The sequence below is a fragment of the Pogoniulus pusillus genome, chromosome 9 (assembly GCF_015220805.1).
Source record: "Pogoniulus pusillus isolate bPogPus1 chromosome 9, bPogPus1.pri, whole genome shotgun sequence".
In the NCBI taxonomy this organism is placed as follows: domain Eukaryota; kingdom Metazoa; phylum Chordata; class Aves; order Piciformes; family Lybiidae; genus Pogoniulus; species Pogoniulus pusillus.
In genome coordinates, this window is record NC_087272.1 from 14,484,249 (window position 1) to 14,507,095 (window position 22,847).

Here is a 22,847-nt window from a genome sequence, read left to right on the forward strand (position 1 = left end):
TCTGAGCGGCCGCAGCACCTTCCCGCGCCCCGGGCCGGGGTGCGAGCATCTGTCTCTGAGCGGCCGCGGCACCTTCCCGGGCCGGGCTGCGAGCGTTCGTCTCTGAGCGGCCGCGGCACCTTCCCGGGCCGGGCTGCGAGCGTTCGTCTCTGAGCGGCCGCGGCACCTTCCCGGGCCGGGCTGCGAGCGTTCGTCTCTGAGCGGCCGCGGCACCTTCCCGGGCCGGGCTGCGAGCGTTCGTCTCTGAGCGGCCGCGGCACCTTCCCGCGCCCCGAGCTGGGGGCGGAGCGTTCGCCGCAAGTGTCACGTGGCCGGAGTGGGCGGGGACAGCCTCGCGTCGCGCTCGGCGCCCGCGCGCTGCCCCCCCGGAAGCGGCTCCTGCCGCCGCCGCTTCCGCTTCCCGGCGCGATCCGCTGGGGCTGCGCGGCCGGCGGGACGGGAGGCGCCATGGCTGGCATCAAAGGTGAGCGGAGGGGCTGGGTGCAGCGGCTGTCCTGCGCGGCAGCGTTCTTGCCTCTGGTGCGCCGCGCCGTGCCAGGCGAGGTGGCGGTGTTGGGAGGCCCAGTGGTCCCTGTGTGCGCGGGTAACGCTGGTAGGGAGCGGGGAGGAAGGGACTGTTCAGCCCACCTCGGGGGAGGCGTCATGGCAGCCGCCGCGGGAACTGGCGAGCACCGCTCTTCCGGGAGTCCGTGGCTGCTGCGGGAGAGCTATGTTTTCTGAAGGGCTGCCCGTCCTGTAGCCCCCGGACCCGAGCAGGACTGTGGTTCTGTCTCGATGAGGGGAAAGCCCCAGCCTGGGTGCTGCTATTGCAGGGCTGCTGCGGTAGGTGTTTCATGCAGTTTCATCTGCTGTCGGTTTGTGTTCTCATTGTAGCCCTCATTAGCCTGTCCTTCGGGGGAGCAGTCGGACTGATGTTCTTGATGCTTGGATGTGCCCTTCCCCAATACAAGTAACGTGCACTTTCTTCCTACTATTTTGTTTTTCGTGTCTGTAATTCTACAGTAGTTTGGCTTACATAATTACGGATCAATAAGTGTGTAAGAGTTTGTGTTGGTTGGTTTTTGATTTAACAGATTGACGTTGGTATAAAGAACATCCAGAAATTAACTCACCGTAAAACTGAAGGCAGTAAGAGCTAAGCCTGGCTTGAGACCACTAAAGTATGCACAGCTCTAATATCAGCAGTATTGTCCCGCTGTAGCTGATAAACAGATAACATCTCCTGAAGTTGACATCAGGTGTGCATTATTGTGGAAGGGTTGGCATTTTCTCAGGCTACTTAGTGTTAGCTGGACTGTTGGTGACTATTAGGTGGACTCCTGGCTGTGTACCATACTTGGTAGTGTAGTATGTGGAATAATTGCAGCTGCCATCTGTCCTTTCCATCTGTTGATTTCTGTGTCTTGGTTTCTGGGAGTGGCAGACCAGAAATTCAGAAAGTTAGGCTTGTGTTTTTGACCTGTTGAAAGCAAATGCTTACTTTCAAAAAAATCTTGCAAATGGGCTTACTTAATGTTAAATGAATAGCAAATATCCTGTGAATAGTCCTGTTGGTGGTTGTGAACTGCAGTTCTCTACATATATGACTTTCTTATGCCAGTTTTCTTTCAGTAGAAAAATAAGATGATTATGCCTTCACTTTCTAAATAATGCAATTAAGTTTTACTGAAACAGTGCCTCAAATCTAGTCTGGCAAGCTGCATGCAACAAAATGTTACCAAATACGATGCCATAAATTTTGTCTGAATGTAACCAACAAAAACCTGGGAAACAAATAAACCTCTCCCACCCTGCCCCAACCAAGCAAAAAACACAGAGAAAACCAAACAACCAAAAAACCCTCCATGTCCCAAAGATTTGCGTAGTGAAATCTTGCTGTGTGAGTATCTTGTTATCACACTCTTTGCTGCTGCCATTGAGGTCAGCTGAAGCTGCTCACAAGTCTGATCTGTTGGATTAGGGTCAGCTTGTTTCAAAGTGAAGGATTTGCTCTCTTTGGGCCAGTGTCTGTCTTTCCTGAATGTTTGCTGGATGGCTAAAACGCTTTGCGTTGATTTCAGGGGGAACAGGAATTAAATCAAGTAAATTTAACTTTTCTTCTTTCTTTTTCAGCCAGTACTGGCCACTGTTTGTTCTGTTTTTTTACATTCTTTCTCCTATCCCGTACTGCATAGCAAGAAGATTAGTAGATGACACAGATGCTACAAGTAATGCCTGCAAGGAGCTAGCAATATTTCTTACAACAGGCATTGTTGTCTCAGCATTTGGGCTACCGATAGTGTTTGCAAGAGCACAACTGGTTAGTAATATTTTAATCTATGATTTTTAATATTTTCCTAGCAATTTTTGTTCTTCACTTTTTTTTTACTGAAGGTAATGTTCTCATGCACTAAGCATCTCTTCTAAATAGGTATTTAGGATGCTTGAAATGGGAACAGGATAAGAGTTCTTTTGACAAGAGAATATTAGAAACAAAAGTGTGGCAGAGTGTTGTAATTGCCAATTGCTTCACAGGTTATGGAATAAACCCTAACAGCCTATATGAGGTACAAAGAAAATTAGATAGAAAATAGTGTGGAAACATAACAGGCATGTAACCAAAACCAAAACTGCATAGAACACCTTGAAGGCAATTTCTGGAATAGTCAGGCTAAAGAAACATGAATAAACAATGCTTTTTGCACTCACTGTAAACAATATTGGTGTTTTTCTGTAAATGAAGTCTTTCCTGCTATATAGCTTTTTACTGAAATCCTTCAAAAGTTTGTGTGAATTTCAGAGAGCACTGCAAAGTGGAAAAAAAAGTGCACTTTCTTACAATCTCTTTTGGTGAGAGCAGCTCAAGACAGTCAGTCTGAATGCCTTGCACCATTTGACTAAACTACTTGCTCTCCTTGGAAAACAGCCATCTCCTTTTGTGTTACTGGGTTATCTGCTGGCATATTGAACATCTCAGTCTTTAAATGTTGGTTTAAAAACCACAGCAAGTACATCTGGGCTGCAGATGTGTTTGATGGCGTTACCTATCTGTACTTTACTGATTTTGGATGTTACAGCAAAACAGCAATGCTTGCTAGCTGTCACTTTGCATGTGGCCAGAAGAAGCTTGCAGTGCTGCTTCACTAACTCACCTGTTGATTTTTAGGGGGCAAACCCAACCTTCTTAGTGTATCCACAAGTAATTAAATACTACCTTCTTGCATCGTGGACCTGTTGCTGAAATTTGTCTAGAATGTGACATTAGCATGTTAGCTTTTGTCTCATTGGTGTTGGGTTCAAAACATGTCTAATTTAATTCTCCTCATTCACAGATTTACTGGGGCGCATGTGCACTCGTTCTTACGGGGAATACAGTCATCTTTGCCACAATCCTAGGATTTTTCTTGGTCTTTGGCAGCAATGACGACTTCAGCTGGCAGCAGTGGTGAAAGCAAAGTAAGAGAACTATCACAGGCATTTTGTCATGCAGTGGCCATCCATACAAATGAGAGAATGGGCAATAAAGAGAAGTAGCATAGCAAGCCTCTTGAGCATTCTAGATACTCCTTTTCACCGTGTTCGTTCTGAGTGTACTGCTGTTGCTGACAGGGTTTCTACATTTTCATGGGGTGGAGAGATGACTGATTTTATTTTTACCTATGATATGTTTTTAGGTGCTCTCTTGGTTTAAAACTGTCATACTGTGAGGTGTTTATGTGAAGCTTTAAATTTGGAACAAGACCATCTAAACGTGGTTTCAAAGAAGTTTTAAAGTTGAGGGTTTTTTGGTTTTGTTTTGTTACTTTTAAGTTAAGCATTAATAGTATGTTTCAGAACAAGTTTTTATATAGTGATTACAGGCTGAATGGGGGTAGGAGATTGCACCACCATTGTCAATTACTGGATCGTTGCTACATTTTAGTAAAGGCAAGGCAGGGTGGGGAGTACCAGTTGTGTTTTTTTCTTCTGCCCATACCTCAGACTGGGTAATGAATGTTGATAGCCTTCATTTCAGGAGAAGGCTGAGGAGCAGGTACAGTTATTTGGAAGAAGTCCTAAATTTTAACATAGCTAGCATTTTCACCTGTGTTATCAGTCCTTGTGTGGATGTGACATTCAAATAATCTGTAAATGTACTGATGCTACAACATAGAAAACCCAAGTGTATTGTAGGGGAAAGGAGAATGATGTTTAAATTCCATTTAAAAAACCAAAACCCTATCTTTTGAACTCTTTCTATTTATAAATGTTGTATGGTTTTGAACTTTAAAGTCAACTTTTTACCACAAAGATGGTAAAAAGTTCACGTATGGAACTACTGGTCTGTGTTAATTTGAAGCATATACAAAGCTATCTCCTCCTTTCCCTTTTTAATTTATTTTATACATAGTATATATAATAAAACAGCTTTTCAAATGTAGATTAAAACTTTGTGTTAAACTTGCCTAAGAATGATTTTTATTATTCCCCTTTTCCTCTCCCCTCCCTCCAGTGCAGCTGAGGCATGACTATTTTGGAAGTCATTGGCTGAACTGATTTCACTGACTGTTTCTAAGTTCTTATGCACTGTCTTTTAGTAAAATCTAATGTTCTGGCTGTAACTGTAGCTTGTGTTCCGTAAGATTGCACATGTAGCTTCAAATATTTAAGACAACTTTTCTGCATACCTCTCAATTGTTTGGATTTTTTATTTGAAGAAGTCTGCCATTGGACATTCTGTCATGAGACAGTTGTTGAGTGCCAGTTAACCAGTTTTGATTGTACCATATGCAGTGATAAATTTGACCAAGCATACTTGTAAACTACATTTTTGTTCAATTCTTTAAACAAAAGTCTAGGAAACTTACTGTACATAATTAAAACATGATGATTGTTTTGGTTTTGTTTAACAGTGGGGCAGTATGAATATTGCAGATTCTGGCTGTAGTATTTGTGTGCACATGTCTAAGGCTTGACTGAAGTCTGATAGCAGTGGTAGTTACTTACATGGTACGCTCCATGGAACTAATACCTGCAGTTAGGGGCAGCAGGGTTGTAGCTACGTGTACACAGTTTTAATGCTGACCAATCTATAAAATAAGCTCTGTTTTATCTGTGCCAGTAGAGGCCCCAAGATCCTAGTGCAGAAGCCAGTTCATAGGAGATGGTGCTTCAGACGTAAGTTAGCACTTTACTGGCCTGGCTGCAATGGTGACATTCGGAGGTGCAAGAAGGCTGTAGAATCAGTTGTTTTCATCATTTTTCTGACTGAAACTTCTCTGTTCCCATCCCCAGCACAATGGATGTTTCAGAAACTCTTCCAAACCAATGGCTAGATTTAGAGTCTTCTGCATCTTTTGTAAAGGAGGAACGTGTAGGGGTAGGGCTCGTACAAATCTGAATCTGCTACCAACTCCTTTTTTCTGGTCAGGAACTGTGTTTTGTTTTGTATTCCTGTGCCGCTAAGCCTACTTCTCCGTGTGATGCTGCTGTCTGGATCACTGGTCATAGAGCTGACTTTGTATGCGTTGACAATGCAGGTTTTGTATGTTAATTACATTACAATGTTATCTTTTTTTGCTTGCACATTGTGTGCATACGCTCGCTTTAATTGAGCGACATCACTTGAGGGGTATGATCCTTCCCTATATTATGCACTGAGGTAGCGTTACCATCCTTACAGAGGGGGGAAAAACTTTGAACGGTGATTTTTGAATAGCAATCTTGAGTTTTGTCTGTTTGATCAAAAATACTCTAATAAAAAAAGAGTATTTTGTTTAAAGTATTAATTGTTCTTTTCTTTCTTGAATGTGGTTGAAGGGGTGTCACCAGATTGCTCAGTAGCCTTTCAGTGTGACTATTTGAGTCCTTTACCGTGGATTACTCCATAAAAAGAGGCTGGATCATTCACAAGTGCCTAGCTGCAGAGCTGGCTCTGCTGGTCCTGTTGATCTTCAGTTTGTTTGAAGTTTGAATTCTGGTTTGTTGGTACTTACACGAAGGAAATAAAATTCACCCTCTGATGTATTTATAACTTGATCCTTTTAATTAAAAAAAAAGCCCAGCCTTTTCAATCTTTGTAAACAGTCACGAAATTCCTTAAATTTGAAAACCCATGACTGGTGCCAGTCTTGGCAGCAGAAAATAATGGGAATTGGAAAATCCTTATGTGGAGGGGCAGTTATCTGCACACGCACTCACTTCAGTCACATCTCGACTTTATTGCTGAGGGGGAAAAAACAGTTATTACCACTAGAAGTCCTTAAGCTGCAACGCTGGAGGAGAAGTGGAGCTGGATCAATTGTCGGTAAGCAAGGTGCTAGAGCCGGGAGGGCCGGGCAGGCGGCAGAGGTAACCGGGGAGCGGGTAGGAGCGGTGGTGTGCGGGAGGGCCGGGCAGGCGGCAGAGGTAACCGGGGAGCGGGTAGGAGCGGTGGTGTGCGGGAGGGCCGGGCAGGCGGCAGAGGTAACCGGGGAGCGGGTAGGAGCGGTGGTGTGCGGGAGGGCCGGGCAGGCGGCAGAGGTAACCGGGGAGCGGGTAGGAGCGGTGGTGTGCGGGAGGGCCGGGCAGGCGGCAGAGGTAACCGGGGAGCGGGTAGGAGCGGTGGTGTGCGGGAGGGCTGGGCAGGCGGCAGAGGTAACCGGGAGCGCCGGGAGGGCCTACGCGCAGCCGCTCGCGACGTGGCGGCGCCGAGCGCGGCCCTTCCGCTTCCGGGGCAGGCGCCGCCGCCCCTCTGCCTCCCGGGCGTGCGTCTCCTCCCGGTTCCAAGATGGCTGCGGCGGCGGCGGGCGGCGCGGGGGCCGCGGCGGCGCTGTGGAGCGAGGTGAACCGCTGCGGGCAGAACGGCGACTTCGCCCGCGCGCTCAAGTCCGTTAACAAGAGTGAGTGAGCTGCCTCCGCGGGCCCTCCCTGCGCCTCCTGTCGGGCTCGTTCCCCGCGGTCTCCGCTCGGGCCTTGTGCTGGATCACTGCGGCGGGGCACGTCCGTGGGCTTCTGTCGCGGTTTCCCTTGGTGGGCTTCGCACCAGGCTGGGGGAGCAGGCCTGCGGGCAAGGGCGCGTAGCGGCGCTCCGGCACCGTCTGGAGGTTTTGCTGTGCTGTGGAGCGAGGCAAAAGTGGACCGAGGAGCCGAGCGGGGTGACATGTAGGCCCTGCTCTTGCGCTGCTCCCGTCGGCAGCTTCTCTTGCATCACGGTGCCCGTGCTGTGGGCCGAGTCTGTCTAGTTACTCGTGGGCTTTTGTTCAGGTTTAATCGTTGGAGGAAAGAGGGCTTTCCTCTTGGGAACTGAAGGAGTGGCGTGCGTGTGGACCAACTGACGTGGGGCTGGTAACTTGCTTGGGAATGAAAGCTCACATTGAGATAGGTTGTTTTCGTAGTTTGGCATCCAACATGGGATTGCAATATAAAGCATGTTATGGCTTAAATTTCCCTTTTTGCTGTTTGTGGAGAGTAAGAGCTCAACTCTTGACGTGGAATCATAGAGTCGTTTAGGTTGGAAAAGACCTCTAAGATCATCAAGTGCAACTGTCAGCCCAACACCACTGTGCCAAATAAATCATGCTCTGAAGTGCCATGTCTACATGGTTCTCTAACACCTTTTGGGATAGTGACTCCACCACCATCCTAGGCAGCCCATTCTAATGCCTGACCACTCTTTCAGTAAAGATTTTTTTTCCTGATAGCAAATCTAAGTACCTTGACAGTTGAAATCATGGGAGAAAATCAGATACTAAACCCCATTTGTCTTAGCCTAGTTCTCCCTCACTGTCTTTTACTGGCAAAAAGTAAGAGCATGTGAAGTGACTACATGCTAAGAGCTGTGCTGTTCTATATAAAGTGCTTTCCTTCCTGTAACACTTTACGTGGCACTCAAGTTTTGGCACTGTTTCCTTTGCCCATAAGTGAAATGTCAGTGAAACCTTTGTCCAGGTGCGTGCAGCGCCCTTGGTGCACCTGTGTTCCAGGCGTGTTAGCACAGTGGTCACTTAGGGTGAATTTAGCTTTTATGCTGGATTTTTTATGCTGATAGGATTTGTTTTGTTATCTGAGCTAAAGCAAGCTATTCTGGGACCCTTTTAAATGGATAACAGCTGCTGTGTGATGTTTTTTTGCAACTGTAACAACATACGGCTCTTGTAAAGCCTTAGTGTATCTGTGATAAGTTAGATCATTGTCTTGACAGTGATTCCTCCTTCAGTACTGCAGATCAGCAAAGATGATGTGACTGCACTTCAGTGTAAAGTAGTGTGTCTGATCCAGAATGGGAGCTTCAAGGAAGCCCTCAGTGTAATCAACACCCACACTAAAGTGTTAACCAGGTGAGTTGTGTTTTACTATGCTCTACACTATATAAAACTGCCAGTCTTGGAGAAGCTGCTGCAGCTTCAGTGGAGAGCACTAATAGGCAGTAAAATAAAGAGCAGGAGGTGCTCCGAGTTACTGTGCTTCTCAGTGAAGCAGCTGTTTGTTCTGAGTGTGAGAGGTGATCTGGGTAGCATCTTGCTTTTACTGTGTAAGGGATTGTCCCTGGTCTAGTTTTCAGCCATCTTCATGAAGTGTTATGTTTGAGCGCTATAGCTGGTACAAGGGAAGAGGACAAATTTCATAGGGAGAGAAGGGAGAAGCCCTTGCTTAGTGGTAGTGAGCTTACAGTTTTCCATGGATTTCTCATCATAATGCCCTTTGGGGTCCTCTGCCAGCCTGAAGGTACCACTTCAGCTTTTGGAGTGGAACAAGGCCTTTGTGAGTGTTCTCAAAATCAGGACCTTGGAGACAACTTGTGTTTGAGAACAAGTCAAGCTTCTCATTTGTGTCATTGACCAGACTGTAGTTTTCTTTCTAATAAAGATGCTCTTTGTGTAACAACTAGGATAAAAACTGCTACACAAGAACTGCTTGGCAACAAAACCTTTGTATTTCAGATACTACTCTTATTAAGAAACTTCCCAGAAAAATGTGTTGTAGTATCAGTGTGATGAAACATGCCCTTGTCCATACTGACATCTGAATAAAACATAATTATCTTACTCACAAATTCCATCTTTCCTTGGACAGACAATGTTTAATTGCAGTTTTCTTTGTTAATTTGGGTTTTGGTGTTTTGTTTTAGTATATGGTGAGGAGGAGTAATTTCCCTAAATTCAACTGACTTTGTAGTTATCCCTACAATTTCTTCACCTTGGCTCTACTAGTAGTGTGCTTGGTTTTCTGTCCTACAGAGTGGTGGTTCTTGCTCTGTCTTGAAGTTGTCCTTCCTCCATTGAGGCTGTCTCATGACTTTGCTTTAATTCTTCATGCTATTTGTTCATGTTCAGACTCCCTTAATACTCAGCTGGACGAAATAGGTACCAGTGAAGAACTAAGAGAATCACTGATTAATTGACCTTTGGCTTAAGTTTTGAAGCAAAGGGTGTGTGGAATGTTACACTCAAGGCTTTGCATGTTAGCTAATGCTTCACTACTGCTGTGAGCTTGCTTTGAAGCCAGTTTTATGTGAACACGAGCAAATGCCTTTGCTGTACAGTTCTGCTGCACTGATATTTAAAAGCAGGTTAATATTATAATTGGCTTAGTATCAGATTATAAGAGGGACTGTGTTTTATAGTGTTGCCTTTCTGTCTCTGAATTGATTGTCTTTGCAGGTTTGCAGTAACAAGCTGTAATGATATGAGTTCTCCTTAAGAAGGAGTCACATCATAATGTTTTGTGTTGTTTCACCTCTGGCCATTTGATTTGCATTAATCGGTAGGAGGCCAGGGGGAGGGGAATTTGAAATGCCTTGTGTCTGGAAAAACCAGAAAAAGAGAAGCTCTTAGGTTTGATAGTCAGTCTCTGTTAAGCACAAAGTAGGTTTAAGATATTTTAAGTGCTTTGCAGATACATAATTCAGTAATCTGAGGTCACATGCTCACCTCTGATGTTTGGCTCTTTGGGAATGCAGCAGTCTGTGACTAATTAGGGCTACTTAAATAAGCGTGTTCAGGTGGGTGAATGCCGTTGAATGCAGACTACAGTGCATGCTATCAGCCTTTGTCTTGTCTTTGCAGTGATGTTATTGCCTTTGAGAAGGCCTACTGTGAATACAGGTTGAATCGTATTGAAAATGCTCTCAAGACCATTCAGAGTGCCAGTCAGCAGACAGACAAACTGAAGGAGCTTTATGGACAAGTGGTAATGACTCCCTTTCTCTTCCTGGACCTGGTCTAATAATAACTGTCTGGCTGAGGGGAAGGAAGATGGAAGAGAGCTGATGAGATTTATTGGTAGTTGAGCCATCTGCTTGCATTAGATAACTGTCCAGGAATGGTTTGCATGACTGACACCTTGGGCATTAGAAGTGAAGCAGAAAAGAAGCTGTTTTTCTTCCGTTTCCTCTGTGGTTGATCAGAACAGTTTTGTGACAAACTGTCTGTCTTATCTCAGCTGCATGAAGGACTGTTCATTTAGTCTGTCTTTTAGGGAGGTGATCTAATCTGGAAAAAGGCTGTTTGAGAATAAAACTGCATAAACTGCTTTTAAAGAGGTTGGTTTGGGAGTAATAACTGTGCCCTTTTTATGCAGGTATCTCAAGTCCTTGCAGGTGTAATCTATAGAGCTCACAGGGAGGGAGGAAGGCAGGAGGTGTTAGTTGCTAGCACGCACAAGGAAGTACTATTCTGAAGGCTGATCCTTTCCTCTCAGTTGTACAGGCTGGAGCGTTATGATGATTGTTTGGCTGCATACAGGGATCTCATCCGCAATTCCCAGGATGAGTATGAGGAAGAGAGAAAAACCAACCTCTCTGCTGTTGTGGCAGCACAAAGCACGTGGGAGAAGGTGATGCCAGTAAGTAAGTGTGTATGAGTGTAAGACTGAGAGACAGAGAGTGAAGGATATAGAATCATAGAGATTTAACAGGATAAAAATGTGTTCCTGTCTCATGATGACTTCTGAGTGTATTGAATGTCACATAGTGGTTTCCTCTATAGTGTTAATGAGTTACACCCCAGCTTTGGTCTTTAGGAGACTCATATTAATAGATATTACAACAGAACAGGAAGTTTATCTGTCTGACCCTGCATTAGGCTGAACACCCATGGCAACTAGCACTTCTATCTCTTTTCCCTCTTGTCCAGGATAATGCTAACTGCCTGGATCACCCAGCCATGCTTGGGAGTATCTTTATTAATGAGCAGGGCAGATTGTAGTGTTCTTATTGTTTCAGAAATCTCAGTCCTTGGAGGCGTGCAGAGCATGCTTTCTATTCAGAGCTGTGGATCCACTTTCTAGTTCTTTAGAGTAATGGTTCTTATCTGCTCTCTAGGTAGTCCCTGAGTTCAGGATGGAATTTTTTTGCTGTTTGTCAATTGTCTCTAACATTGTGCAGTTTGAGGGAAGAACATTTGCACTATGACTTATTTGCCAGGCGTTTGCCCTTTTAAAATTGTCTCATTTTGCAAGGAACAGTTTGAATGTATATGAAAACCAGTTTGTATCCATTGTCTGCTGAATCTCTCTAGATCAGTTGGTGTTTATGCAGTTTACTTTTGCTTTTCATGCCAGGAGGATTTGGGCCTTCGAGAAGCTACCTATGAACTGTGTTATAACAGTGCGTGCGCATTGATTGGGCAAGGAAAGTTGAATGAAGCCATGAAAAAACTACAAAAAGCAGAAGGTAAAAACATGGTGAGGTGAGAGGGAATCCTTGTGTGATAAAAGTAGCTACTTGCTCTCTACAAGCATGCTTAATCAGAGAGAAAGAGGTTTTGAAAGTTTAAAACCTGACCAGCAGCAGGATTTGTTACAAGTTTTCAGATGGTTTCTGGCAGAACTGGTATTTTGATAGAAGTGTCCCTCTGCAGCCCTTTTCCAAAACCATGTGGTGTCTGCCATCTCCCAGCTCTCATGTAGCCTCCTAATTTGTTTTCAATGCCTTTGAGAGGTTTCTTTAAGTAGAAAGTAGACATGAGTGTAATCTCACAAGCAAAAGAAGTTTCATCTGTTCTGACTCCTGGTTCTGGTAGTGTACAGGTATATATGTAAATATACACTATACAAAGTAAAAGTACTTTGTGGTCTGAAGTAGGTGTGAAATCGGTGTGAATCACACAGTAGGTGTGAAGTAGGTGTGTAAATGAGCTTTTTTTTTTTTTGCAAAGGGGATTTTTTTTCTGTGAAGTGGAAGGGGGATTTTGTGCGTTTATTTAAAAAAATAAAAGCCTGCAAAGCCCAACAAAACAGCAGCAAAAAAACCCCAAACTACACAAGAAACCCCCACCTCCGAAAAACCCAAAGGCTCTGAGGGGAGAATCAGGAAGAATTAGTTTCTTTGTGATCTAATTGCCTTTGCAGATACTTAGGTCAGGTTTATCTCAGTTTTGATAATAAAATAGTAGCTTTTCCATACAATTGATTTATTGAGCATGTGTAATTGGAGGCTGTGTGCCGTCATAGTAGTCCTTTCGAGAGCAACAAGAGTAATGTTCTAGCGAGGTGTATGAGAAAGTTTAAGAAGTGACTGGTATCTGTATTGAAAATTGGTGGAATTTCTGCCCCATGAAGGTGGTGTAATCTGAATATTGCAGGTTTGCAGCACTTAACTTCCAGGGTGGTGAGCAGTTGCAGCCAAGTGACCCCTGTGAAAAAGATCAGGAGCTAGGTTTAAGGAAGTTGCTCAGGAGAGAAACTGAGTATGTGACTCTGCTCTCAGAAGGCAACTATGAGAGGGACAGTATCTCCTGTACATTTGATATTTCTTCTGCATCATCTGGTCTTCTCCCTCATCCTCAACCCCCATCCACTGTCAGACTTGTAGACTGGTAATGCTGCAGAAATTGCAGGGATGTATGCGAAAAGTACATGTAGCCTCGTGCTTCTAGGCTGTTTTTTCTCCTCCTAAAGCCTTCTAAATGGTGTTCTTCAATCTTTTGTTTTCCTTGTAGAGCTGTGCCGCCAGTCGCTGTCAGAAGACTCTGTAAGTTCTTGACGTTGTTCTGGAATGGGTTTGCTTTGCACAAGTGTGAATGAGGGCACAACCTTGAAGCGTGCTGCTAATAGCCAGAGCACAGCCAAAGCTGCTGTGCAGTATTGCCTAGCAAGACCTGCACTGCTGATGGTACCTGCTTGTGAGGCTGGGGAAACAGTCATGGTTGACTGCTGTTACCTGTGAGTGGGATGGTACAAGTTGTCTGAAACCTCCCTGTGACCCACCCCTGCTGTGGATGAACACACGGACTGAGTGGTGGGAAACAGGAAATCTGTGATTGCTGTCCTTTGTTCAAGCAGAGGGGCAGACTCAGTGAACAAGTTAAGAGTATCTTCACATTCATGTAAGAGCAGGTGAAGCATTCTTTTCTCCTGGTTTAACCCAGGCCTGTAATTAGTGGAGTTCTCAGGGGTCCCATGCTGGATCCAGTATTATTCAATGTATTCATTAATGACCTGGATGAAGGCATGGAATGCATTGTCAGAAAGTTTGCTGACAACACTGAACTGAGTGGAGTGGCTGATACACCAGAGAGTTGTGCTGCCATTCAGAGAGGCTTAGACAAGCTGGAGAGTTGGGCAGGGAGAAATTTAAGCTCAACAGGGGCAAGTGTAGAGTTGTGCACCTGGGAAAGAACAATGCTGTGTATCAGTATAGGTTGGGGACTGACATGCTGGAGAGCAGTGAAGGGGAGAAGGACTTGGGTGTCCTGGTGAATGGAAGGATGGCCATGAGCCAGTAGTGTGCTCTCCTGGCAGGGAAGGCCAATGACTTTCTGGGGTGTATTAGAAGGGGTGTGCTTAGTAGGTCGAGGGAGAGTCTCCTTCCCTTCTACTCCGCCCTGGTGAGGCCTCATCTGGTGTATTGTGTCCAGTTCTGGGCCCTCCAGCTCAAGGACAGGACCTGCTTGAGAGAGTCCAGTGCAGAGCCGCAAAAATAAGGAAGCTGAACATCTTCCTTATGAGGAGAGACTGAGAAAGCTGGGGCTTTTTAGCTTGGAGAGGAGACAACTAAGGGGTTACCTCATTCATGTTTATAAATATGTAAGGGTGAGTGCCAGGCAGATGGAGCCAGCCTCCTCTTGGTGATGCCCAGTGACAGGACAAGGGCCAATGGGTGGAAGTTGCAGCATAGGATGTTCCATGTGAACCTGAGGAAGAATTTTTTCACTGTGAGGGTGACAGAGCAGTGGAACCAGCTATCTGTGGAGATTGTGGAGTCTTCCTCTCTGGAGATACTCAGGAACTGTCTGGATGCGTTCCAGCATGATCTGCTCTGTCAGTGGAGCTGGACCAGATGATCTCTAGAGTTCACTGCCAGCCCCTGATATTCTGTGATTCTATGATTCTATATACTTGTATTTGTGCTGTGGATACAACTTTTCTTCTGTAGTAGCTGAGGTACTTTGCTGCTAATACTGCCCAAGAGAGCTCATAGACGTTTGCCAGCAGAATGTTGAAGCCAGGGAATGACAGGTGAGATGGCAGCTTTTTTTCTTTCTTGCATTGATTTTCCTTCAGGATGTGACAGAGGAAGATATTGAGGCTGAACTGGCCATTATTCATGGTCAGATGGCATATATCATGCAACTGCAAGGTCGTACAGAGGATGCTCTGCAGCTCTACAATCAAATAATCAAGCTGAAGTAAGGTCTTTTCTAAAAGAAATGCTCAATCTTCCCTCTGTAGAGAGACCACTGTTTAATAATTGTGCTTTCTTTCTTTATCTGCAGACCAACAGATGTAGGACTACTTGCTGTCATTGCAAATAACATCATCACAATTAACAAGGTATAGAACTACTTTGCTGCTTTCAGTGCAGTTACTCAGCCTGCTTCTCTGCTTTTGTGGAGAGAAGGGAGATAACTGGGAAAGACTTTCCTAAACAGCAGCTAAATTAGACACTTGTAGACCTTCTTCATGCAGTGTAATGAAATCTTCTCATGATGTATGATTTCCCCAGGACCAAAACGTCTTTGACTCAAAGAAAAAGGTGAAGCTGACCAATGCAGAAGGTGTTGAACATAAACTCTCAAAGAAACAGCTCCAAGCAATTGAATTCAACAAAGCTTTGCTGGCAATGTACACTAACCAGGTAGTGGCAACTGATCTGCAGTAAGTAGGTACAGATTTACTTCACAGGCCTTTTACTAGGCAAGAATGGATTTGCAGTGGTGCTTAGTTTAGGATACATAAGTGAAGAGACAAAAAAAGTCACCTCTAAAAGAACAGCCAGCCAACTTTGTAGTTTTGTGAGTGCTGCTGCAGGGAGGACAGTGTGGAGATGACTAGGAGACAGAAGGAATTTGTGGGGTTATTACATGCTAAGAGAACTTGTTTTCGATTCCATGCATGCATTTCAGGGGAGCCATCACAAGCATCTCCTCTTAGGTGCAATTGGTGTGTTAGCCCTGTTAGGTGCTTGCAGAGGTTGAGAAAGCTGTATTCTCTCTTCCTGCTTCTCAGGCAGATCAGTGCCGTAAGCTGTCAGCGAGTCTGCAGTCGCAGAGCCCAGAGCACCTGCTCCCTGTGCTCATCCAGGCAGCACAGCTGTGTCGTGAGAAGCAGCATGCAAAGGCTGTAGGGCTTCTTCAGGTAGGTTAAGAGGAAGTATTAATTTGGCCAAACTAATTTTAAACTTCTGCTTTCTGTTCTGTACTGTGTCCTTTAACTTTTCTTGTCTGGTTTAAATTTCCAGGGATATCTGACTGTGCTAATTTTGCTTTGGTTTGGTGCTGCTGAAAAGTATTTACACTGAGATGAACGATGCTGCCTTTAAAGGGAAATAGTTTCCTTGCACCTCTAATTTTTATGCTTGCAAAGCTGTAGCAGACTTGTTCTAGGCTAAGCAGTGGGTTCTGCTTCAAGCAGTTTGCAGCAGACTTTTTTTGAGGGGGTAAGTGGCCTGAGATGGAAATTTGAGAGGGTAATGGGCCACTGGCCCACTTTGAGGTCCTCCTCTGCTGTATGCCGAATCCTGCCTGTGCTGGAAACTTTCCTTTGGCTCTTTGCAGCTTGCTGTGACTGAGCATGAGATGATTCACCAGAGCAGGAGCCTGGTGCCCACACACATGCTGAATTGTTCTTTCCTCTGGTTCTCAGGACTTTGCAGACCAGCATCCTGCCAACGCAGCTGAGATCAAGCTGACAATGGCCCAGCTCAAAATTGCTCAAGGTATCCAGTGTCGTCCTTTGTGGAGAAGTGTCTGCACATGTGTTCCCTTTCCCCCTCCCTCCTCCTCCGTCCCCTCTCACCACGAAATAGAGACAGAGAGGGGAAAAAAGGGCAAGGAGTTTTTCTGTTTGAGCAGGCTGTTAGAGCTCAGCTCTATTTTCCTTACACAGAATATTTACTCCTCCACTGCAAAAGTATCAGGTTGCTTCAGTGTATATATAAAACAGAAAGAAGGGAAAGGGAAAATACTGTCCAAAACTCCCCAAAACAAGCAAAAGACACCCACATGTTTGGGACCTGAAAAAACAAGAGTGCGACCCAGAATCCCCTCTCCAGGATGGTGTTGCCCTACAGTCGTGAAAATGCCATAAATTGGTGATTTCTGATACTGGGGAGTATCAGTCCCTCTTTTTTTTTTTTTTTATTTCAAACTACTACAACATGGTAACAGTACAAGGAGTGAGAGAAACAGGCAATTTTTGCTGCAGTCACTGTTGTGATGGGTACAGAGCAGAGATGCTTTCATTCAATTATTCTGTGTATGTGACTGTGGCAGGATAATACTCATAGCTTAATGTCTGAATGTCCAGGCTCTGCAGATCCCTGGTAGAGATGCCCACAGGCTTTGTGAATCATAGGGTTGAATCTGTTCTTGGGAACAGTGTAGGACTTGCTGGTGCTATTGTTCTTGTATAGTCAGGCAGTGCTGAGTTGCTCCTGAAAGAGAAGACTTGTTCTTGCATTGCAGGATGTGGCAAGTGTAGAAAGGTCCCTTTTGGTGAGCCCTGTTCTTTATTCCTAAAAACAAGGGAGGTATTCTGAGAAGGAAATTATTAGGTCCCCATTGTTTACCTTTGCCTGGAAGTTCACAGACATGGTGATGTGTTGGTGTGCCACTCAGAGCATGGTCCTCTCTCTCTTTCTGTTCTAGGCAGTGTCACCAAAGCCTGCATGATTTTGAGGAGCATAGAAGAACTACAGCACAAGCCTGGTATGGTAAGCAAAACTCGAACTGAACTTTGTGAAGTTTTGTCCTTATAGCACCACTTAATGCTGCCTGCTTACTCTTGCTCTTCCCTGTAGTTTTCACTTGAACTGAGCACCTGCAGGGAATTTGAGCCCATCTTCCTTGTCTTGGACAAAGGTGGGATTATAATTTGCCACAGAAGTACTCTGCCTGTGAGCAGAGATGGTCTCTGCCTACGTACCCACTCTTGTAATCCCTCAGACCTGTGTGTTGACTGTATTTACTTGCATAATATGACTAGAGCAGCTGCCTCCCTGATATGTACCACTGGGAGGGTTTTTATGCAGTGTGGAAAGTGCCGTGTGTTCCATTCCCACAGCATCATCCTGGTCCATAGTGTATTCAGAAAGCCTCATGAAGGGAAAAAGCTGAAGTGTACAGCATAAGCATCTTGAGCAGCAGCAGTGGACAATTGTAGGTCTGTTCCACTTGCAAGTGAGAATGATCAAAGTAATTTATGGTGGCAGTCAGAAGTACCAACTCCTTGCCCTGGTTACCTCTAGTGACTGAGGAGTAGACGAGCAGATGGTGTCTGTATCATCTCCAGTGCTGATTTCTTGTTTTATGTCCCTTGGGATAGAGTATGTAGTTTCTGAAGAACCTGTGTTTGGTAGCAAAAAAGGAAAGTGCCAAGACAAGAAGGTTCTTTCTGTGAACGCAGTCTCAAGCTTGTACTATAGCAGAAAGATTGGGCAAGAACTAGGTAGAAAGGCCTTACTAGGGAATTCTGCCTCTTACCATAGGATTTTTAGACAGCAGAGAGCTCCCATCAACTCTGGTCTTATGAAATCCCGTAATTTAACTGCTATCTCTGTCTATAGACAGCTTGTGTGAAGATCTGCTATAAGCTGCTTTTGAATGTTTGCAGGTGTCTGCATTGGTGACAATGTACAGTCATGAAGAGGACATTGACAGTGCAATTGAGGTGTTCACACAGGCTATCCAGTGGTATCAGCAATTCCAGGCAAGTCAGACCAGAGGAGCTAATGTGCAAGGTTTCAATTTAGTCTTTTCTATCTATTCTAACTCAGCTTTTCCTATTGATTTGTAGCCCAAACAACTCATCTGATTGGGGGATATGAAGATCTGTTTTGTTGAGAATTCATTTTATCACCACTTCATTATTTTAGATGTGTTGCAAACAGGGAGCAGCAGCTCCTGTCATATTAGGAGAGTGCCCAAATGTGGCAATGACTTTCTCACTGATGAGAAAAGAAAGCACTGAGGAGCAGCAAGCTGCCTCATCCCATGCAGTTCTCCCTCAAATCCTAGAGTGCATGACAGAGTGCTAACTTAGTTCTCCTTGGCCATGTCTTGGAGGCATTAAAAACAGCTAGAGCTGGACCCCATGCTGTGATAATGAGGAACTAATTAGGGCTGCTCTGTCTTTCAGCCAAAGTCTCCTGTCCACTTATCACTGATAAGAGAAGCTGCCAACTTCAAACTAAAGCATGGCAGGAAAAAGGAGGCAATCAGCGACTTGGAGGAGCTCTGGAAGTGAGTTGGGTAGTTGCTGAGCAAGAGATCTCTACCCAGTGACCTCTGCAAGCTGTCTAGTGCCAAACAGTGTCTGACAATGTTGGGTGACTGGTAGCCATCCTGTAGAGCTGGCTTTGCGCAGGGGCTCCAGTGCAAAGCCACATTTTGAAGGAGTGAGGGTAATGAATTTCATCTGTAGCTGACATGTACTTGTCCCCGAAGCCTTTCATGTACAGTGAAGGTTGGTTTGGGGACTGGAATGCATAACTTTCTCTAGTGCTACATAAATCATGGATGTCCAGGTTCTAGTTTCTATTATGCATTTGGTGGAATTTTCTTAGGAGACTATTAGCTTGCCTTTTGCTGCTGGCACCTGAGGGAAGTTTTTTGTGTTTTGCTTTGTTTTTTTGCATTGCCTGTTTCATGATACCATGGAGGTGTTTGCATCTCCCTTTGTCCACACCAGTGGTGTTTGGTGGTGTGCTCAGGAGAAGACCACAGACTGATGTGCCTCTCCCCACAAACAGCAGTTACGGTGCAGCAGCAAGCACTGCATGGTGGTATCAATCTCTGGGATGAGTGTGTACCCTGGTAACTTGGATTTTTTTTTCCCCCTACAAAGGCAAAACCCAAAAGATGTGCATACTCTGGCACAGCTCATCTCTGCCTACTCTCTGGTGGACCCTGAAAAAGCTAAAGTGTATCCTTTTTATGGTGGTCAGAACAAAGATGTGTTTAGGCATTGCTTCCTTGGACTTCAACTGTGTGGGGAATTTAGATACGCTCTCGCCAGATGAATGGCAAGGAACTTTTCCAGAACAGTTACATATCCAGGTCAAGTTGACTGGAGCTATGTTATTTCCCTAATTGATTTGATTACTGTGAGATCCCAGTATTCTTTTGGTTTTGTCCCCCATCTTTCAGAATTGATAATTTAGTATTAGGTAGAAACAAAAATAGGAGCTACTTCATTCTCTGGTAGTGGGACTCTGCCTGATAAAACATGGCTAAGCTCTCACTGACCCAAAATACCCAATTCACTTGCAGCTTTTGCTACCCTTAGCAACTTTCAGAAGAAGTTGTTGCTTTTGTCCTCATAGCAAAGAAAGGAAAAATGAGGCAGATGATGATTAAGCAGCTCATCCTAGCATGAGTCGGAGGCTGGTGAGAGAACCAGAACTATCCCCAAAGGCCTGTCTGGTGTCTGCACTGCTGACAAGCCAGATTTGTTTAAGCCAAAGTTGCCTGTTGCTCACTGGACAAACCTGGGTGTGTATCTTTTTTACTTGCTGGTTTGCATCCCTAAACTCTTGCTTTGTAGTCTTAGCAAACACTTGCCTTCCTCTGACACCATGTCACTGAAAGTAGATGTTGATGCGCTGGAGAACTCCCATGGAGCAACTTATGTTCGGAAGAAAGCTGGAAAGCTCACTGGAGACAACCAGCAGAAGGAGCAAGGGTAAAACAGGCTGCTGTAGGTCTGGAGCTGTCATTCTTTGAGGTGGCACAAGAGTCACACCTGGTATGCTAGGGGTATTGCTGTAGAAGGCAGACTGGTGGAAAGGGAGTTGGTTTACTTGCTAAGAACTTCAGGTAGCGGCAAACCAAGTTTTGAGAGAGATGGGAATGGTTTAGCTTCTTCCAGAGTTAGTTTTTAACTGACTTGTCTGGTGTTTCCCTTCTTGCTTTTCAGGCAAGGGGAAGTGAAGAAGAAGAAGAAAAAAAAGAAGGGTAAGTTGCATTCCTAGCTGTTAACACAGTGTAGCTCCAGAGAGAACACAAGATTGTTTCTTCAAAATAGGCAGCCTTCAGCTCCCCAGGAGCTCCCCCTTTGCTGGTACTGGGTCCCTGTGAAGCCAGATGTTCATGATGGGGCTTCTTTCTGCAGAAGTGAGAACAACACCCTCTCAGCAGGATGTGGGTTGTTGGGCTCTTTGTTCTTCTGGCTACTGAGATGCCATCTGTATCCCTTGGTGATGACTCCTAGTATGTTGACTCAAATCTCATTTCCTGGCACTGGATATTCTGCAGGAAAGCTGCCTAAGAACTATGACCCCAAAGTGACTCCTGACCCTGAGCGGTGGCTTCCAATGCGAGAGCGTTCCTACTACCGTGGACGGAAGAAGGGCAAGAAGAAGGATCAGGTTGGCAAGGGCACTCAGGGTTCAACCACGGCTGGCTCCTCTGAACTGTAAGTACCAATGAGTGCAGGGCTTGGTATGGAGAATTGGCCCAGGGCAGCTGGGAGGGCTAGGTTTGTGTTGCCTTCTGTGGCTGTGTCACTGCACCAGCTGCAGGTAGCACAAGTGAAACTGTACTTCGCCACTTGAACCTTCTGCCAGCTGCTCTTCTCAAAGATCTTTATCAGGTGCTAAAGACCGAAATTATGTGGTAGGCATGCTTGAAGATGCCAGGATGCAAATAAAATTCTCATAGCCTTTCCATGTGCTTTTCTTATCTTTGACAATGAAAGGAATTGTGCATGCTTTTTCTGATTTGATTTCTTTTGGCAGCTGGAGAACCATTTACTGTGGTTTAAGAAAATGCTATACTTCCTTCTAACTTGACACTGATTATTTGAGCTGAACTGGAGTTTAGCATTGTGGTATGAGGCCTGACAGCAAGATGGTGTCTTATTAGCACCTAGGAGAAGGAAGTGTTTCTAAAATAATATCAGGGCAGGGAATTGACAGTGCTGTCAGATAGATAGTTTCTCCTTGCACAGCTGTCAAAATAGAAGCATGAAAAGCTTTTTGTGGCACTGTTGGCTTGAGCATTGTTTGCTGAGAGAACTGGCACAAGAATACCTTTGTAGTTAAGGAGGGAGAAAGGATGTTGGGTTTGCACTGCTTAAGTATGGGGGCCTGAAAGGCCTCTTGTGTGTTGCACAAGCAGCCACTGATTGCCTATCCTTTCAGGCATGTTTCTGTCATACATCATCCCTTCTGTGTATGTTGAAACTTGTTTAAATCTCCTTGCATGAGTGCCCTCCTCCTATACATAATGCTACCTAATACTGCCTTATGGGGCAGCTGCTGTTTGCTGGCTTCCTGCAGTAGTGCCACATCTTGTAGGTGATTGTGAACACATGGTCTCTCTCTCATCTTCCCTGCAGGGATGCCAGTAGGACTGCCAGTAGCCCACCTACCTCCCCTCGGCCTGGCAGCGCTGCAGCTGTGTCAGCCACGAGTAACGTAATCCCTCCAAGGCACCAAAAACCTGCTGGTGCCCCAGCCACCAAGAAGAAACAGCAGCAGAAAAAGAAGAAAGGGGCGAAAGGAGGGTGGTAAAAAGCAGGATATGTGATGCAGTTGCAGAATAAAGGTCAAAAGCAAGTGCTGGCAAAAGACTTTTGGCATCCAGATCTCTCTTCTGCCTGTCAGTGGTCTGAGGGTAGAAGGTATCATGTAGGCACCATGATGTGTCTGCTTACCAAGTTACCCTCACTGTCCTCATGTTTGCCCCCACTGTGACTTAAGGTATTGCCATCAAACCCAAATGCAGCTGTTAATAAACTTGTCCACGTTGCCAAACATTTAAAAGATGTGGAATAATCAAGAACTCGAATTACAGATTAATGCTTCTCCTGCATGTGTTAAGCCCTTTAACAGATTTTTCTAACACGTGTCTGTGTTCAATGCAAGCACTTGCTTCTGTCTCATCTGAGTTAGTCACTGACCACCACACAGCACTGGTACAAAGGGTCTTGGGAAACAGCATATGGGCTAGATTATACAGGAGGAGATTATCTGATGGGGGTTGAATGAGGCTGTTAGCTATGTTTGTGCTAAGTGTGTAGCAGCTGAATCTGTAATGTTTTCTGCAAGCCAGCTGCTTAGCAAAACAAGTGCAATAGCAACACCGAGTTCCTCTGTCCCTCAGGAATTCGAAGCAAAGACCTGAAAAAGTGGAGGGCAAGGAAACCTCTGTTGTGGCTTAAGAAAACCAAACACCCCAGTTACCATGGAGTAAAAATCTCAAGTAGAATCCAGTCTTTATTGTTTTAGCTGTACACCAGGAGCATCTGGAGAGGGGGCTGAATGTGTTCTGAGCCCTAAGTAAGAGTGAAGAAGAGCAAAGCATAGAGAAAATAGCTTTATGATAAAGTGGCTTGCAGAGTCTTGCTGCCAAATGAGTGCTGCGTACAAACGATTGTTGGAAGTGACTTGACTGATGATGTGCATCCTCGTAGCCAGCAGCTGGTAACTACGGGAGAGAGCACACTTGCAGTTTCTGGAGAATGGT

General features: G+C 45.1%; 2 protein-coding genes across 2 annotated transcripts; both read left to right on the top strand.

The window, feature by feature from the left end:
* Nucleotides 1-3: 3 nt before the first annotated feature.
* LEPROTL1 (leptin receptor overlapping transcript like 1) lies at nucleotides 4-5,743 on the top strand. Its single transcript, XM_064148602.1, has 4 exons — nucleotides 4-463; nucleotides 874-949; nucleotides 2,113-2,299; nucleotides 3,312-5,743. The coding sequence occupies exons 1-4, from the start codon at nucleotides 448-450 to the stop codon at nucleotides 3,426-3,428; spliced, it is 396 nt and encodes a 131-aa protein (XP_064004672.1). The 5' UTR covers nucleotides 4-447; the 3' UTR covers nucleotides 3,429-5,743.
* A 935-nt stretch (nucleotides 5,744-6,678) lies between these two features.
* Nucleotides 6,679-22,144, top strand: SRP72 (signal recognition particle 72). Its single transcript, XM_064148590.1, has 19 exons — nucleotides 6,679-6,839; nucleotides 8,156-8,276; nucleotides 10,005-10,128; nucleotides 10,639-10,782; nucleotides 11,500-11,611; nucleotides 12,879-12,910; nucleotides 14,443-14,567; nucleotides 14,655-14,712; nucleotides 14,885-15,016; nucleotides 15,388-15,516; nucleotides 16,024-16,096; nucleotides 17,028-17,092; nucleotides 17,992-18,087; nucleotides 18,517-18,620; nucleotides 19,225-19,302; nucleotides 19,924-20,061; nucleotides 20,296-20,333; nucleotides 20,634-20,793; nucleotides 21,718-22,144. Exons 1-19 carry the CDS (start codon nucleotides 6,728-6,730, stop codon nucleotides 21,890-21,892), a joined length of 2,016 nt encoding a protein of 671 aa, XP_064004660.1. The 5' UTR covers nucleotides 6,679-6,727; the 3' UTR covers nucleotides 21,893-22,144.
* Nucleotides 22,145-22,847: the final 703 nt, after the last annotated feature.